The following is a 19989-nucleotide window of genomic DNA, read 5'->3' as shown; positions in this document are numbered from 1 at the left end:
TTCTTCAAAGATAAATTAAAAAGCATCGGAAACGAGTCCTTAAGGGGACCATTCCCACACCACCAATCCTCCCAGAACCTCACCTTAGTCCCAATCCCAACCATGCATTTCACTCTGCTCCTAACTGCCGGTAGTCTCCTAAGGATTCCTTTCCAAACACCACACCCCAACGCACCTTTAGCTGGGCCACTCTCCCACCCATTCCCACTTACACCATATTTTTCCACGATTACTTTCCTCTAAAGACTATCCCTTTCCTCACCGAAACTACTAAGCCACTTCCCCAACAGAGCAGAGTTCATAGTTCCGAATTTGCGAATACCCAGCCCCCCATTCTTCTTGGGCAAACATAACTTACTCCAACGCACCCAATGATGCTTTCTAACACCATCCTTCCCGTGCCATAAAAAATCATGACATATTCTTTCCAACTGAACTTCCACATATTTGGGCAATGAGAAAATAGACAGAGTATAAATGGAAATACTAGCCAACGCACTTTTAATGAGGGTAACCTTCCTACCTTTCGTTAGAATCTTCGCTTTCCAAGCACTAAGTCTCTTTCTCATCCTTTCTAACACCGGCTCCCAAATATCCTTACTTGTATAGCCCATCCCCAAAGGAAGCCCCAAGTAAGTAGATGGAAGCTCCCCTATCTGAAAATCGATCGATGCCGCCACTACTTCCAATCCTTCCTCTTCACCAACCGCAAACAACTTACTTTTGCGAAGGTTCACTGGGATACCAGAAATGGCCTCAAAACACCCAAGAATGCCGCTTAAGAAACTCAACTGACTTGGGGAGTAATCCAAAAAAATTAAGGTGTCATCTGCAAACTGGAGATGAGACACAACATGGCCACCCTCCCTAGTGGAAAAACCGGAAAGTTCCCCCATATCTGCCGCTTTGGAAAGCATCCTTCCCAAGGCCTCCATGACTATCACAAAAAGAAAAGGCGACAACGGATCTCCTTGGCGTAAACCCCTTGAACTTCTAAAATACCCTGTCGAAGATCCGTTGACCAAAATTGAGAACGTGGAAGTTGAAATGCATTTCATAACCCACCTAACCCATCTATCGCCACACCCTATCCTCCTTAACAGATACTTCACCAAGTTCCAGTTCACATGATCATACGCTTTCTCTAGATCAACTTTGCAAACTAAACCTGGAATCTTAGCTTTACGACGCGAGTCAATACATTCGTTAGCTATAAGAACCCCGTCCAAAATCTGTCTCCCTAAAACAAAAGCTCCTTGAGCCGGACCAATGATATCCCTCAACACTGTCTTAAACCTGGAGGATAAAATTTTTGAGATGATTTTATAAACTGAACTCACCAAACTAATCGGTCTGAGATCCCTGATGTCCTCAGTCCCTGACACCTTAGGAATCAATGCAAGAAAGGTACAATTAGAGCCTAGATCTAGAAAACCTTCCCTATAGAAGTCCTCGATAGTCGCCATCACGTCTTCTTTCACTGTCTCCCAACAAGCTTTGAAAAAACCAAGAGAGAAACCATCTGGCCCCGGGGCCTTGTCACTCGCCAAACTACTCACCACTCCCCACACTTCTTCAACTTCAAACAGCCTTTCAAGCCACCTCTGTTGCTCTAAAGAAATGGCATCAAAGTGTAGAGAATCTAATAAAGGCCTGTCCGCGTAATCCTCCATATACAAGTTACTGTAGAAATTCACCACCCCCCCACACACCTCCTCTTCTCCATTCATCCACATATCATTTACCTTAAGTTTCGAGATGAAATTCACCCGGTTGTTAAAATTCGCTATACGATGGAAAAAAGTAGTATTTTTTGTCTCCCTCTTTGAGCCACCGAACTCTCGACTTTTGCTTCCAACTAATTTCCTCCATAGCCGCTAGTCTTTGAAATTCAACTTTAAGGTTCGCTCGCTTTAACCTCTCCTCGGCACCTAAACCCCCTCTCTCCTCTCTACCTTCCATTTCTTGTAATTCCACTAACACAACACTTTTCCTATCATGCACAGACCCAAAAGTATCCTTATTCCAGATTTTCAACCTTTCTTTAATAGCCTTCAATTTTAGCCACAATGCTTTCCCCGGCTTACCTTCAAACGACAGCTCATTCCACCAAGCATCAATCATCTCTCCAAAACCTTGGTGCTCTAATCACATGTTCTCAAATCTAAAGGGCGTAGGCCTATTCCTCCGCATCCCAGCCACCAAGGAAATAGGACAATGATCTAACACCGGATTAGGCCATTTCTACTGACTCAGCCTACCGAAATGTTCTTCCCAATCTAACGAGACTAAAAAACGATCCAATCTGCTAAGCTTCGGGTTTTCCTGGTTATTAGACCACGTGAACCTACCCCCACATAGCAGAAGATCTATCATCCTGTTTCGATCTACAAACTCCGAGAACTCACGCATCTTCGGAGTGATTCTTGACCCCACATTCTTCTCGAACGAGAACCAAATGGCATTGAAATCTCCCCCCATAACCCACGGTCTGTCCCAACACTCCTTTATATCATCTAATTCTTCCCAAAATTGCTTCCGCTCCCTTGCTAAAATTGGTTCGTACGCCCCTGAAAAAACCCAGGTGAAATCCTCTCCAATCAACCTGGATAAAATTGACACCGAAAAGCCCCCGACAAGACTATCCTCCACCACCACTAACTTCTTCTTCCATATTAAAATGATTCCACCCGACGCCCCCCAAGACGGAAGAGCACACCACCCAACTGATTTAATTCCCAAATCTCCTTGATCACCCTATCATCCACCTTATCTAACTTCGATTCTTGAAAAGCCACTATATGAGGTTTAAGATTATGCAGAATGACTTTGATTGCTGCTCTTTTTGGGGCTGCATTCAACCCCCTTACATTCTAGGACACAATTTTAATCAACATTAGGGCCTACTAAGCGCCTTCCGGCTCTCTTCCCTTTTGTGGCTATGATTGGAAAGTCCTCCACCGACCTTTTGAGCTGTATAATCTCCTTTTTCAGTCTTTTATTCCTCTTCTTAGTCAAATTATCACAACTTGATAACTGTCTCGTAATCTTTAACCTGGAGAACTCATACTGAAAACGAGCCCTCGACGACATCTCCGCTTTCCCACTGTCCCACCACCTTCTACATACAAACCTCTATACCCTTGCTGGTTTTCATGGCCACATTAACTAGTAACTGAGACACCTTGCCTTCATTTCTGACGGACATCCCTACTTTCAATCCAACTTCCAGCAGAGTGGCCAAGATCTGCTCTGTTAGGTTTCTAAGATTACTTTGCTGCTCTATACTGTCAATCCCGCACCTAACAACCTCCGCTGATCTTGCTAATGAGCACACTTGTCCTCTAGTAAGCCTCGAATTACTCCTTTCCTTATCTGTCTCAACAACAAGGCCTGTTTCTCCTCTCAAACTCAACTTCTGCCACTGTTCTTGCTGATATTCTGATAATTTTGCATATCTGAGAGATCGGCTCTTAGAATTACTTCCTACTCCACAGAAACCCCCTAGCGAATTTAAAGAAAAAGAAGCCCATGGTACCCAAGAACCTCCTGCCCTTGTCGTCAAAACGTATAGACAACTCCCCTCTGTCACTAAGCCCAAACCCCACCTCCCAGAAATCGAACTTACCTTGAGTTGACTGTCTGTGGCTAAACAACAGAATTCCTGAATTTCCAAATCTCTGATGCCGACGTTAAAACGATTACGGCCTATCATACTGACCTCCTTGCCATAGAAACCATTTTCCTTTTCCACTTGACTTGAGTTCCCTGCAAAATTGAAACCCTTCCAACTCTCAGATACCACCACCCTACCTCGAAAACTATCGTTCGATTCACCTGTCACTCTTGCCACTGAAGACTTGTCGGTCGCACCCTCAGGCGGAGCTACCTCTTCCACTCGCCTGTTGCGAACTTTCCTCCTTTTAGCTTTGCACCAAAGAGACCTACCACGAACCCTCTTATATCTCAGTCCAAAAGCCTTAAGAAGCCCGGCCTGTTTTCCTGCTGAAACAGAATGTCCATTGGACTTGCGGCTCTTAATCGGCAACAGATCTAAATCCATCGCGTTATCAAAGCCCAGCCCTAAATCCGCATCATGGGCCCCGTCGTCCGATCCAATAACAACCCGATCCTGAGTTTCCTGAACTGATGTTCCTTCAATAATTTGAAACCCACTACCTAGCCCACCATTAATCTGTTGGGCCTCACTACCCAGCCAAGCCAAGACCTGGTCCTGCAATTCCGAGACAATGGGCCCTACAGCACCCGATTGGACCGCACCACCCAGCCCGACTTCCTCCATGTCTTGGGCTACGGGAGTGTTGGACCCCTCAACTCCATCTTGGGCCCCTGTATCCTTAACCCCCAAATCTGCTACTTCGGGCCTTAGAGATATCCAAAGCCCCAGATTTGCGTAACCATTTTTTGTAATTAACAGTACGAGCTGCCTTGCCCAACAACTCTACCGTCCGAATGTGTCCTTCCTCCCAATGACGTGATTTCTGGCATTTAATGCTCTTGCCACGTGTACCACTATCGAGACGAGGCTTGTCCGTCAAGCAATTACGAAACTTATCACTTACGCTATCTTCTCCTGGAATTGATAAACTACGGCCCAATTTGATAATTCCAGGTTCGTCTCTTTGGCTCGCCTCCTCTTCCGGCTGGAACCATGATTCCTCCACCTGGATACCTCTGTCGACTGAGAACCTGCCCTCCTTATCTCCATCCTCCTTCGTCCTCTCTAAGATTGCTGTTATCATTTCTGCTGATTTCGCTTCTTCTGCAACTAACACCTCGACCCCTACTGAATATTTGCAACCATCAACCCAGAGGTTGAGTCCACGTGGCATCCTCCATGGAGAATATCCAACCTTCAGCTTCGCACTATCCAACATCGCACAGCGAAGCGTAGTCGAGTCTACTTCCAAAAGCCCACCCAACTGAGCACCGATCTTTTTGAAGGCAAAACTGCCCCATAAATGGAATGGAAGTCCATTGATTTGAACCCAGGTCCCCCCCGTCTTCCATTCTGGGTTTAAAGAATTACAGTTCGCAAACCAGGGACGCAAGTGAACAGAGATGTTCCCCACCTTGATCAATCTTCTAGGATTAACCTTCAGGAACACTGACCTGTTCCCCAACATTAAAATCGATGTAATGGGATCCCAATACAGCAATTTTGTCCCCAGCGAATGATTCAGGCTACGTTTAATATCTTGCAAAAAAGCTTCCCAATCTACCTCCCGAGAGCTTGCCTTGCAAATGAAGGCCCACCTCCAACTACCAAAAGCTTTTCCAGAAGGTTTTACTAGCTTACCCCCAAGTCTAGGATTTCCTTCCTTGACTAAATCCCCATCAGATTCCAAGTTGGAGACCTGTGGGTTAGGATCAGTCTGAGATTTGCGAGCAACCTCAACCAAGGATTTATCTACCCCTACCCCTTCCTTCGGATCCACCATCCTCTTTACAAGTTATAACAGCATTTTGATGGCGAGACCAACTTCTCCCCACCCATTTCCTCCCAACCCTTCCGGGAACACAATTGCTCGCAGACGAACCTTCTCTGAAAATTGTTAAAGCTTCAAAAATTTTCCATAACCGTTACGGGCTTCTCAACACCTCTTGCTAAATCTAACTGGGCAGATACCCAAATAGCTTCGTCTTCCCTGAGTTGGATGAACGGTTGGAATCTTTTCCCTTTCTCTGTTATCTGCACTCCTCTCCCATTCTTAAACCATATCTCCCTGATCTCGAACAGCTTGCGCTCCACCTTCACCTTGACATCTTTGGTGACAGCGAGAACGTTGTCGACAAATCTTTGCATCTTCGTCAGTTAGTTTATAGTTACATTGACGATGCCAGCAAAGATGACAATGTTAAGATGGATTAATGGAAAGAGTAACAAAAATAAATAAGAAATAAACACATTCATGTTAAGTGTAGTAGTAGCCCCAACAGCTGATAAACGCATTCATGTTGGCATTGCTTGGTTGGTCATCTCGCCCAACCTTGCTTCCTTTTATTGATAATATAATTTTACTTAAAAAAATAATTCATTTTCATGAATTGAAAGCAAAAGTAGGTTGTAGGTTTTAACAAATAGGGAGTGAAAGAACAAAAAGAATGGGGATTGACGTAAAGAGGGGATATACACATACTTGAATTAATAAGATAAATGGATTTAGAATGAATTGAATCGAGGGGCATGATTCATTCATCTGAGTCCAAGTTTTGGGTAAGGATTTAATGATGATGATATCTAAATTGTGGATATCTATCTAAACAAGACATTTAACTGAAACAGCCATTAGACTATCTTGTTTCAACTAAAAACTGAGGTAAAATAGGTCATTTCATTCCCCTTTCTTTATAAAAAATCTCCCCAGATATTGTGATTGATATAGCAGAAGCGTCTGAATCAATAGATTCGATAGAAATTAAGATATTGTGTTCAGTGGAACATAGAAAATCAATTTGAATCAATAGATTCAATTGTTAATTGATAAACAAGCAACAACTTGAAAGAAAATAAAGCATAAAGCTAAAAAATAATTAAGAGAGAAAAGATAATTGAATTGATATGTTTGGAATTCATTGAATTTCGTTTTTGGAGTTCCTTATATAGATAACTCCATCATAACAACTTAGAAATCTTCTAAAATACTAAAAGGTAACTTTCTAATCTATCTATAATATAAAACTAACTTTCTAAACCTACCATAACTCAATTTGGACACTTCTAAGCACAATAATAAGAATAAAAATAAATTTTAAAACAAATTAGAAACTAATAAGGAATTGTATTCCTAAAATAACTATGAAATATAAATCCTACCAGAACTAGAAAATAGAAACAAATCCTACTAGAATTTGGAAACTACTTAAGATTCTAACTACAACTGTAGATATCTTACATCAGTCATCTTCCATTTTCAAAACCCTGGCCTTCTTTCTCTCTTCAAACCCACTCTTCAAAATTTGTCAAATTCTCTCTCAATGTGTTACACAATTTCTATCTCAAGTTCCTAGCCATCCCCTCTTCTTCCCCTTCTATTGAAACTACAAGAGAGCAGGCATCAACTTTTTGATGTTGTCATGTTCTCATGGGTCTAAAGGTTGGATTCTTACATTTTCTTATATGGATGCCCAAAAATCCAAGACATGGGTGATTGTGATAAAGAAAAACCCTTGGATAAATATGGTTTGCTTTGTTGAGTGACCATTGATTTTCTCTTCAAGATCTTTGTTTCAAATATCAAATATTTGAGTCCAATTTGACTGTTCAGAAAGGTTTAGGTTTTTGGAGGTTTTCTTTTTTACAAGCATTGTATTAAATTTTGATATTTTCATTTTAACAAGGTCCAACATGAAATTTAACTAATAATTATTTTTGTACATATTTAAGAGGAAATAATCATCCATTTTAAGAAATATTATGGTGAAAAGTGATTTTTGACCAAAATAGTCAAATTATGTGTAAAATGCATGATTTTGGTGGAAATATTCTGATTAATAGTAAAATTTGACCACAATATTCTTTGTTGCAAAAATAATATAAAAATATTCATAAAATTTGTAAAAATAACAAATCACACAAATTATTTAATGTTTATAGAATGGATTTATAAATTATACATAATAGTAATAATAATCACACTAAAAAAAACTACTCATAACATTCAATTGTAATTATCAATGAAAGAGAATTAGTTAGGTATCTAAATCATCTTATTTTGATGTATCCTAAGCATATTAGTACATTTGTATAAGCACGCACATAAATCGCCCATGCTTAATGTGTTGGACATATCATAAACATATTTAAAAATAAAAAACATAATAATACATGAACATAGTGCTAAATAGTTTTTTTTATTAAGCAAGCTTTTTTACATATTAATGTTTATATAGTTATTGTGACATTATTATCCTCATTTCCATGCAGAATATGTTGCTGTTTTTTTGGATCCATAAACTTTTTTTGATAGGTATATGTTGTTTTTCACTCTCAAGCTCTCGATTTTTCTCATACATAACATGGAAAATTTTCAATATTCGTTGCCACACTTCATATGGTTGTCCAGAGTATTTTTATGGCCTATGAATAAGTTTAAATGTTTGTTTTATTATTTCCTACTATTTCAACAAGGGAAAAAAAAATCATTAATATTTCCATCAGTTCCACTGTAGCACCTTCATATCTATGAAAACACTATTAATTTCCACATTGAATTAAATATTATAAATAAAAAAAACTTCCATTTCTAGACTGACCGAAATAATCACCAAGATCAAAATTGAATACCTAATTTTTAGGAGATTAAGTTGTTAATGACGATTTCTTTTGTGTGTGGGGGGTGGGGGGAGGGTCGGTTTTTTTCATTTATTTATTTATTTTTTTTGTGTGGTTTAAGGCTTATAGTGCAGAAAAACAAAACCTTTCGGTGGTTTTGAGATGCTCGTTGTGTTGTAAGTTATTCAAGCCATTAACCATTTGATTTTTGGATTTCAGCAATAAAGATGATTTAGTACAATTTTGGGAACATACGATGTTCAGTTGAGTTGAATCAAATAGTATCTTGATGGTGTTCAGTTAATGGAAGATCCCAATTGCCACATCTCCATAGGTCAGCCCCTGGGATCAGTTGTTAGAGAAAAAAATCTGGTTGCTACAGAATTCCGCTAGTTTTGAAAGTAAACCATATGCTACATCTATCGGTATAATAAGATACTGAAAAATCTCCAAGGCTTATTTTAGGAAAATAGGATATTCTTCTTGATTATTCTTGATCACTCTTGACTTTCTAGAACATTCTTGTAACCTTCTACAATAGGATAGTTTTCTAGAATATTCTTGTAATCCTCTACAATAGGATAGTTTTCTAGAATATTCTTGTAATAGGATAGTTGGTCTATAAATACCCTATTAGGGCATTTGTAATGGGTATCAAAGAATTCTCAATAAATTCAGTTTTCTACATGGTATCAGAGCCTTAGGCTCATATCCTAGGAGTCGATTTTTTTCTTTTTCTGCCATCTTGTTCATTGTTCATTTGTTTTTACTTTTCCTTTATTTTTCCCTTGTGATCTTTGCTGAATTCACGATGTCAGAAGAGTCAAGAGCCACCAATCAGTTTGAGATGGTGACGATCAATCATGCCGTAGGGGAGTTGCAGAATATTCAGACTGCTTACAGACTTAATGGTAAAAATTACCTAAAATGGTCAAAGCTGGTTCGAACTTTTCTCAAAGGCAAGGGAAAACTCAGTCATCTCCTTGGTACCGGACCTGATAAAAATGATCTTGTATTCGCAGCTTGGGATGAAGCGGACTCCATGGTCATGACCTGGCTTTGGAATGCAATGGTGCCAGAAATCAGTGACACCTGTATGTTTATCACCACAGCTAAGGACATATGGGAGACAATTCGACAGACATACTCAAAAGTAAACGATTCAGCCTAGATTTATGATATTAAGACCAAACTTATTGCTACAAAATAAACTAATCGTTCAATTATAGAGTATTCTAATCTGTTGAAAAATATGTGGCAAGAGATGGATCATTATAGGTGTATTGTGATGAAAGATAGTGAAGATGCTGCCATTCTCAAAAAATTTATTGAGAATGATCGAACATATGACTTCTTGGCGGGTCTCAATCCTGAGTTTGATCAAGTGAGAATGCAGATCTTTGGAAAGGAAGAATTACCATCTCTAAATGAGACAATTGCGATTGTTCGTGCCGAGGAAAGTCGAAGGGGAGTCATGCTTATTCCACACGCATCGCTGGAAGCCTCAGCATTAGCTACAACAAGTCCTAGAGAGCTAACTTCCTCAGAGAAAGCTCTTGTTGTAAACTCAGAAGGCAAACGGCAAGATCAAAGAAATGGTAACAAGGCCAATCTCATCTACAACTATTGCAAGAAGACAGGACACTTGAAGGAGCAGTGTTGGAAATTTCATGGGAGACCATAAAACTTTTCTGGTCGAAATGGGGGAGGATAAAAAAACTGGCAGCAAAATTGACAACAAAAGGGACATGCTAATCTGGCACAAACCGGCAATGATGACTCGGGAGCTCAAGAGAATTCTAATAGCAAGGAGATCAACAAAGAAGACATTGAACGGCTAATATCACTTCTCAACTCCTTGGAGAAACCATTGGGTATGTGTTCATTTGCACATTCAGGTATGGTTTCTTCTTCTCATGCTTTTAGTGTCTCGGATAGTAACCATTTCGACTCTTGGATCATTGATTCAGGAGCAACTGACCACATGACTCATTGCTCCTTTATATTCTCCACATATAGTCCATGTTCTAGTAACAGAAAAATTACATTGGCCGATGGGTCATTTGCTACTGTAGCAGGTCAAAGAGATATTCACATAAGTCCTTCATTAATTCTTAAAAATGTTTTGCACATTCTAAAACTTTCGATAAATCTAGTCTTTGTCCAAAATCTCACAAAGGATTTGAATTGTAGCTTGATCTTTTCATCCACCTCTTGTATTTTTCAGAATCGAGTTACGGGGATGACGATTGGGCATGCTAAGGAAAGTAGTGGCCTCTATTACCTTAATATGCAGAATAAAAATAAGAGTTGTAGGATTGACAATCCATCTTCTTTGTCGTCAGATACAAGATCTTCAATAAAAGACCAGATTTGGCTTTATCACCTTCAGTTTGGACATCTTTCCTTTAGGAATTTGAGTATCATGTTTCCCTCCTTATTTAAGAATGTTGATATTCGTGACATTTGTGAGTTTGTCAAACACAAACGAGTTTCTTTTCCTTTGAGTAATAAAAAATCCTCATTTCCTTTTCAATTAATCCATAATGACATTTGGGGACCGTCAAGAATTTCAAATATTTCAGGGACTAAATGGTTTGTCACATTTGTTGACGACTGTACTCATGTCATATGGGCTTTTTTGCTAAAACAAAAATCTGATGTTTGCACGGTTCTCCCTATCTTTCATGACATGGTCAAAAATCAGTTTGGGGTTAAAATAAAAAAATAAAATTTGACAATGCAAGAGAATATTTTAATCAAGTATTATCTCCATATTTTCAAAAAGAGGGGATAATACATGAATCCTCTTGCATAGATACACCCCAACAAAATGGAGTGGCAAAAAGGAAGAATGGCTCTCTCTTGTCAACAACTCGTGCGTTATTCCAACGAAATGTCCCCAAATACTTATGGGGTGAAGCAGTTCTCACATCAGCCCACTTAATAAACCGTACTCCATCTCGAGTTCTTGATTTTAAAAGTCCCTGGGAGGTTTTTTCCAAAAAAATTTCCTGATTTTGCATCTCACAATCAATTGTTACCTCGAGTTTTTGGATGTGTCTCGTTTGTTCATATTCATCATGGTCGTAGTAAACTTGATCCTCGAGCTCTTAGGTGTGTCTTCATGGGGTATTCCTCAACTCAAAAGAGTTATAAATGTTATCATCCACCATCTCGCAAAATCTTTGTGTCCGCCGATGTAACTTTTGTTGAAAGCGAAAGTTTTTTCCAACGTTCTCTTAAGGGGGAGACACTTACTAGTGAAGATAAGGACCAAGGGGATCATGGCTTTCTAATGGACTTTCCTGCTCAAGCTAGCCAACCACCAACCCAAAACACTCCACCATTTCCCTTGCCTGAAACTGAACCACCAAAACAACTTGAACAAGAAGAAGTTGAGCTATCAAAACAACCCGAAGCTGGATAGCTTGAACCTATAACCCCAGGACATACTTGTATTGAGTCAGTTGTCACAAAACCATTACAAATTTACTCAAGGAAGAGAGGTTCCACTGCTAAGCTGAAGCTAACTCAAGCGTCCGAACTAGCTATCGGAAATGAGGTAAATACTGATATCCCTGTCATCAATTTGTCTTCTGAAGTTTTTGAAAAAAATGATCTTGACTTACCCATTGCAGTTAGAAAAGGTACCCGAAATTGTACAAAATATCCATTGTCTCATTTTGTGTCATCGAAAAAGTGTCACCATCACACAAAAGCTTTCTTACCCATCTAAACTCCACAAACATACCACAAACACTATCCGAGGCCCTAAGCAAAGAAGAATGGAGACATGCTATGAAAGTGGAAATGGATGCACTTGCGAAGAACAAAACTTGGGAGTTGGTGGAGCTGCCCAAAGGAAAGAAACCTGTTGGATGCAAATGGGTGTTTTCTTTGAAGTATAAATCTGATGGATCACTTGAACGATACAAAGCCAGGTTAGTTGCAAAAGGTTATACACAAACCTATGGAGTGGACTATGAAGAAACATTTGCACCGGTGGCTAAGATGAACACAGCAAGGATTTTGTTGTCATTGACAGCCAACTTCGATTGGAGTTTACACCAATTTGACATGAAAAAACGCCTTTCTTCACGGAGACCTAGAGGAAGAGATTTATATGGTGAGGCCTCCAGGATTTGATGACAATTCAGGAGATAAGAAGGTATGCAGGTTGAAGAAAACATTGTAAAGGTTAAAACAATCTCCACGAGCATGGTTTGGAAGGTTTACAAAGACAATGTTAGGAATGGGTTACAAACAAAGTCAAGGTGATCACACTCTATTCGTAAAACACTCGGCCTTTGGGGGAGTAACTGCACTACTGGTATATGTGGACAATATTATTGTCACTGGTAATAATGCGAAGGAAGAAGGAGCACTCAAGAAACGTCTTGTAGAAGAGTTTGAAATAAAGGACCTAGGCCAGTTGAAGTATTTCCTAGGTGTAGAAATTGCTCGTTCAAAGGAAGGAATATTTGTCTCACAATAGAAATATGTGCTAGATCTTCTCAAGGAAACTGGAAAAATAGATTGCAGGCCCATGGAGACACCGATAGAAGTAAATCATAGGCTAAGTGAAGCTCTAGAAGATGAGATTGTAAACAAAGGGATGTATCAACGTTTGGTTGGAAGACTGATTTATCTCTCTCATACTAGGCCTGACATAGCATATTCTGTTAGTGTGGTTAGCTAATTCATGCACAATCCTAAGAGTATACACCTGCAAGCCGTATACCGCATCCTCCAATATTTAAAAGGTAGTCTAGGTAAGGGAATTTTATTTAAAAAGGGAGTAAACTTGCATTTGGAAGCATACACAGACTCAGATTATGCAGGGTCCGTGGTGGATAGAAGATCGACGTCTGGTTATTGTACATTTCTAGGAGGAAATCTAGTTACATAGAGAAGTAAAAAAGCAACCGGTTATAGCAAGATCAAGTGCAAAGACAGAGTTTCGGGCAATGGCACAAGGAATTTGTGAACTTCTGTGGATCAAAATAATTCTGGAAGATCTTAGAATCACCTGGACAGTCCAATGAGGTTGTATTGTGATAACAAGTCAGCCATCAATATTGCTCATAATCCAGTGCAACATGATCGTACAAAACATGTGGAAGTGGATCGACATTTCATAAAGGAAAAACTAGACAGTGGTTTAATTTGCATCCCATACATTTTAACAGAAGGGCAACTTGCAGATGTTCTAACGAAAGGATTACTTGGAACCACATTTCAAAAGGTCATTGGCAAGCTGGGAATGGAAAGCATATATTCACCAGCTTGAGGGGGAGTACTGAAAAATCTCCAAGGCTTATTTTAGGAAAATAGGATATTCTTCTTGATTATTCTTGATCACTCTTGACTTTCTAGAACATTCTTGTAACCTTCTACAATAAGATAGTTTTCTAGAATATTCTTGTAATCCTCTACAATATGATAATTTTCTAGAATATTCTTGTAATAGTTGGTCTATAAATACCCTATTAGGGCATTTGTAATGGGTATCAAAGAATTCTCAATAAATTTAGTTTTCTACGTAAGAATCACCAGATGGATTCATGAAGTTGCTGAGATACATAAAAAAATTGAAGGCTTGGGGTATTTAAGAAGCTCAATTTTGATGATGCCAATTCAAAATCTGAGATACTTGAATGGTGAGTCTTGGCAATCTAGTTGGATTTTGTTCATTCTTTGACGATTCAACAGTTGTTCCTCAATCATTACGGATACAATTCACTCCTTGCATTAGTGGTTGCAGAGAATAATGCCAAAGCTATTGGCCCCTCAAGGGAGATTGTGCAGTGTATTGAGAAGGAAACCAGTCAATAGGTGCATTTGCTTCTTTAGCAGTTCAAATGCAAGAACATATGACCTTAATGAGGAATCTAATGGGTCTTAATTTCCATGTTTTATTGAGGAATTGAAGGAACTAGTTATTTTTCTTAAATTTCGTATTCTTAATTCCCAGAAGCATTTTAACCATGTAAAGCTCCATTCTACATAGCAAGTAAGAGAAAAGCCTAGATTCTATTTCAAGAATGAATCTAAAGAAACCCTGCTCAAATATTTCACAACTCCAAAGTTAAACACATAAAATGTTGACACACCTTTACACTATCCACTGTGATCAAGGAGTTCTTGCTGCCTCTCTCTCTTGAAGACAGCTCTTGGAAGGACATAAACTTGCATCCATTCTTCCTATCAACAGCTACTACCTGGGGCCACAGGGTAATTTTTTTATTAACAAGCAAAACAACAATAGGAATTGAAAGTGTGACATTAAAGTGTCCAATTTATGAATGATTCTATACAGCTTGCATTTTCTCATAAACAATCAATTGACATAACTGAAGAAATAGAGTATTTCGTAGCAAAATCATGTGTTACCTCTGCATCCACTACGAAAGTCCTTGTAGCAGGTTTACACAATTCATTTATTATATGTACCAAATCTGGAAATTTAAATGTGGTTTCATCCCCATTTCGTGAAAAGACTCTTATAGATCCATCAGTTAGTTTGTGAATTTGGGCACGCTGACCATCATACCTGCAGAAGAAAAATACTAAATCAGTTTAATTCCTAATGTGCTTCCTTCAATGAAAGAAAGTAGCATTACTCAAATACATATAAGCTGTTTGCCAACGTAGCTAAGTGGTAAGACATGTGGAGTGTTGTTCCCATGTCCTAGGTTCAAAGCCCCTTGAATAAAACTTCATTTGCTAACAGCTAACCCTATACCTATCAAAACTAAATAAATATATACATATAGACCGCTCCATATTAATTCATAGCATATAGTCAGAATCAATTATGAAAATCTAAAAATGGTTCCCCAAGGATCACAGACTTAGTCACCAAGTCGGGGTTCAAGAATAAGTCAGAAAGGGGAAAATTCGGTTAAATCAGGAAACATTGGAAAAAAGTTCAGAAAAATAGAGCTAGGTTCGGGCCATGTAATCGTTCCTACTAGCGAGTGTTCTCGTATTATATCACCATGTTCCATATTAAATTAAAATGATAAATCAAGAATTCCCATGATGGTATCATTTATGCATATAAAACAAGCAACCACAGATCCAGAACATATTCAAGTTTTACACTATTCTAAGTATAAAAAAGATCACAATCAAGAGTCCGAATCAGGATTCGTTAGCAAATCAATGTCATTCTCATTTGCGCATTATTTTACTTATTATTGATGCTTTAATCGTGAAGATTGTGATTTAATCGCAAAGTTCATAAAAGTCAGGTATTATTAAAAAAAATCATGATTGAATCAATGAAGGAAAAAGCCACGATTTAATTGCAATTTTTTTCAATAAATCAAAGATTTTGGTGACTACGATCACAAGTAAGACAACTAAGTTTCAAAAGTCAAAACTAATCACAAAAGTAAGATTTCATAAGTAACTTTCCATCACCAATATTTTAATTTTTTATCGGTAAAGTATAATTCAATATTTGAATTAAAGGGAAAAAAACCCCAGAAAAATTACAACTTAAGGGACAAGAAGTTCCACAAATGAAAGGGGGACCAAAGGACAATAGGTAAAGTATAATTGAATATTTGAATTAAATGGAAAAAACCCTAGAAAAATTACAACTTAAGGGACAAGAAGTTCCACAAATGAAAGGGGGACCAAAGGACAAACTAAAGGGCACCTGGAACCACTAGGCCCCACTTAAAAAACAAACCATCGAATTGAGCCCTTTAAATTCTTTTAATACCAAACCACCATATTAGAACTGCCCAAATCTTCAAGATGATATTCAACTAGTCCTCCTCTTGGTCAACAATAGCATGATTGTTCTTCTCAAATGTCTTAACAAACAACGAAATGGAGCACTAATGAAATAAATCTTCCTCTGAAAGGAACATGAATGTCTAATTGCTAAAATCTTCCAACAAAGATCTAGACATAACCCAACAATCAAAAGCAGAAATAAGTTACCTTAAGGGGATATCAAAGATCATGGATCATTATTTAATGAGCTTTGTAGCCCATTAATGGGTTGGACGAATTTTAGGGATATAAGAATCTTTTTCATTTGTTTTAGCTATCTAGAGTTCTACTTGTTTTAGAAGTTCATTTTTAGGTATTTTAAGTTTAGTAGAAGAGTTTGTTGTCGAATTGAAAATTTTACTATTTTTGGAAAGTTTCTTGAATACATGGGTAGAGTCAAATTAGAAGTCTTAGAGTTCACTTAAATCATTGCGAGGAATTCTTACTAGACAATGAATGAATAAAATTTTTATAGATCTCTTTTTGAAGTTCTCCAATGATTGGAAACTTTTTTTTTGCACGGTTCCAGTGATTGGAAACTATGTGGTGTGATGCCATTGAATACTTGGTGTAATTCCAAGGTAAATCCATCATTTTATTCTTCTTAATCTACTCCTCCTCTTCTTCTCCACCATATTCTTCTTCATCGTCCCTATATTTTTCCAACTTTATTTTTCTATTTTAAACCCCCCCTCCCCCCCCCCCCCCCAAAAAAAAAAATAAAAATAAAAAAATAAATAAACCTTTAAACCATGCTGTATTTTACAGCTACAACAACACTAGACCGAGCCAATTCATCTTCTCCATCTTATTTCTATTTTTTTTATCAAACCCTAGCACCAACAACCTTTTTATGAGTCTTAATATCCTATTTACATTAACATTTGAACAACACCCTTCTGCTGGCCTAAAACCTATCCAAACTCATTCAAAACTGATATTTGAAACCCACACAACCCAATCTACAACCTTCAAACAATTCCTCCATCAAACCTAAACATATTCTATACCCCTAAACCAAATTACAACACCCTAAGGAAAAATTTTGTGTTAACCCTTTACCACTGCACCCTTTAGGCCAAACCAATAAGTCTTTCACTTTTTAACCCTTAAACTTTCAAACCCTATTCTTCTTTGATTATCCTATGTGGTGCTCAAAATATTGTTGATAGCTTAGCCAGACCTATTGACGCACACTCATGTATTATCTACCAATTTTTTTCGACGTCTAGCCTCCATCATCCTGTGTCAGTACCCCACGCTACTTTGGCTAAGCTGGTATGAGGAAGTAGATGATCAACAGTTACCCCATTTATTTGCATTTGTTTATTTTTTCTAGGCAAGCGAGATTAGTGTTCAATAATTAGTAGGTGAAGGTGGACTTTGAACTCAGATCGTGGTATCAACACTTACAGACTTCAAACAATTTAGCAAACTAGCACCTCCCCCCCTTATTTGCATATTCACACAATAATCAATGATAATCTTAAAATAAGGTACATGCTATCAAGATCTTATCTAAATGAGTTATGAAGAGAGCCACCTTAGAAGGGATCTCAACCCAAATGAAGGAAGCAAGCATAAACTTGAGCAAAGCCTAAGGATGATCCTACAGAAAAACCAGGTTGAAAAAGAAACCAAAGCCTAGATGTCCTTGCTTGCTGTCCTTGTTGTTCGGGTTGGTTTTCTCAACCCCCCTTCTTTCTTTCCTTTTTAATAAAATTTTCTTTATCAATCAAAAGAAAAAAAAAAAAAACAAAGCCATCTAGCTTTCCTATATGCAACTCAATCAGATTCATGCCAATTGTGCTATCACCAACAACAATACAGATCAAATTCCTGTTGCTTGTTCCAGTTTCAACAGGAAGATACATCAACATTTAGATCGAACATATTAGGTTCTTATGCATAATCATTAGCATGAATATAAAAATATAAAATGTACTCAATGTATTGTCACTAGCTAGTTTGATATACCAGGGAAGTTCAAATGAAATCACATTTGAACTCGGATATGGATCTCCACGACTCCCAGAGACAAAAGTAAATATTCAAGTTAATTCAGCACTGATGTGCTACATAATGGTCTTATTAAATGAGAATGAGCAAAAAACATCACTCAGTCGTGACAAATACATCAAGAGAGGACTCTAGGAGCCCTGAAAATTCAATGAGAGGATCAAGTTATTATTTCTATTTTCTTATTTCTTCTACTTTCTCTATTTTCTTTTCACTCTATTATAGAAGAGGAACACTTCAAGCACTTTCCAAAAAGCCAGTTCCTCGACATGACCAATTGATATCATCAAACTGCACCAATGATGCAAGCAATGCTATAGTGACATGATATACTTCAGGTTAGGCTTATGCCAACTGGCAGATATGAGGTTCAAGGAAATTATGACTGTTTTGCCAATTTACTCAAAGATTGTTTGATGCATGCTCCTAACCACAAAATAAAGAAATTTTTTTTTTTTTTTTTAATTTTTATTGGGTGGAGGGTTGGAAGAATTTTTTTGGCATTTCCTGTTAGTGGCTGGATTAGCTTTGTGAAGGAATTGGTGTGACTTTGAGCCATCTTTCCTCGGGAAATGAAATCATTGATATCAATGGAACACCTAGAAAATAGTAAAAAAATAATGATCATTTTTTTTATTCTTTTTTTATAAAATCCCATGCTTGATTAGCAAAAAAATAGAAGAAGAAAGAAATGAAAGGAAGGGTCAAATAAAGGATGGAACTTACTTATATTCACAAGTAAAAGCTCTACCTTGAAACAACTTCAGCACACGGGAAACTCCATTGGTAATTCTACCACAGGGGAAAAAATAAAACATAGCATTATGATAAAGCAATGAGGTGAATCACATGCTCGAAACAAATGAAACTGGTCTATAATCACAAATAATTACCTCGCAAGCATGGGCTTGATAGGTATGCCTGGAATCATTGACAGAGTTGTTGAAGAAAATTCAGTGCCTTTGCTTACCAGAGAAGGGACAAGCAAATCCTGTTTAGATACAGCCGACCGTACCAGATAACAACTTCAAAGTCATAAAGGTAGAATCCAAATAGAAATTATAGAATATCAAAGGAAAAACTTTAAGATGATCTCAAACAAATGTGCCACGTGCATGATGGAAGGAAAAAAACCAAACAAATATTTGGAACTCACATAATAACTGTGCTTAGATGTGCTTTACTTACAAATTTTTCAAAATTAAACGTTTATATCTGTTGTGCCTGTCTATATGCATGCTAACATGTAATGTTTGTAGGCAGCATGCTAAGCAACAAAGGCGTGGACATGTCATTTTCCGACATAGGTATGAAATCGGTGCTTCCTGTCTGTATGCATGCAAACATGTAACATTTGTAGGCAATATGCCATGAAACAAAGGCATGGACATGTCATTTTCCGATATAGGTATGATTTGTCAGATTGTGACCACCAAAAAGCCAATTTATGGAGACATTAGTGAAGGTAATTTCATAGGTTGAGAAACATTTCTTTACTACTGAAGTTCATGTTTGGTAATACAACAATGAAAGAATTATTTTAATAAGATGACAAACATTAATATCATACAAATAACATATAAATAATAGCTGAAAACATAATTTTCTTGTTACATGTGTCTGACAAGGGCAATTCTTAGAAAATAGTGACCTTGTTACATGGTAAGCATGTATTCCACATGGTGAGGTGGCATCAAACACCTTGAGGCATGTACAGAAAAAGCATATTAGTTAAGTTCCTTGGGAAACACCTCAATATACCACAAGAACTCTGGTTATAATAAAATTAGTTGACCAATATCTTTAAATTGAGCAGCACTTCCTAAGAAGGCATAACTCCTTAATTTCCACAATAACCTGTCCATTGTATTAAGTGAGAG

At 37.8% G+C, this 19989-nt stretch overlaps 1 protein-coding gene across 3 annotated transcripts in view; it reads right to left on the bottom strand.

The window, feature by feature from the left end:
* The window catches only part of LIG6 (DNA LIGASE 6), a 48864-nt gene that overhangs the window by 6818 nt on the left and 22057 nt on the right, over positions 1–19989 (bottom strand). For 2 of the 3 annotated variants that reach the window (XM_086432448.1, XM_086432449.1), the window contains 4 exons: positions 19003–19100; positions 18836–18901; positions 14693–14852; positions 14413–14520 (listed from right to left, as the gene is read on the bottom strand). In XM_086432448.1, the coding sequence (XP_086288574.1) occupies positions 14413–14520; positions 14693–14852; positions 18836–18901; positions 19003–19100 (432 nt within the window). Of the gene's footprint in view, positions 1–9218; positions 9389–14412; positions 14521–14692; positions 14853–18835; positions 18902–19002; positions 19101–19989 lie in introns of all 3 variants that reach the window. The other variant, XR_015175695.1, reaches the window with a different exon arrangement.

The sequence above is a fragment of the Akebia trifoliata genome, chromosome 2 (assembly GCF_017979445.1).
Source record: "Akebia trifoliata isolate Shusen 1 chromosome 2, ASM1797944v1, whole genome shotgun sequence".
Classification (NCBI taxonomy): domain Eukaryota; kingdom Viridiplantae; phylum Streptophyta; class Magnoliopsida; order Ranunculales; family Lardizabalaceae; genus Akebia; species Akebia trifoliata.
Note: the sequence above shows the minus strand (reverse complement) of the source record. Positions and strands in the feature narration are given on the sequence as shown.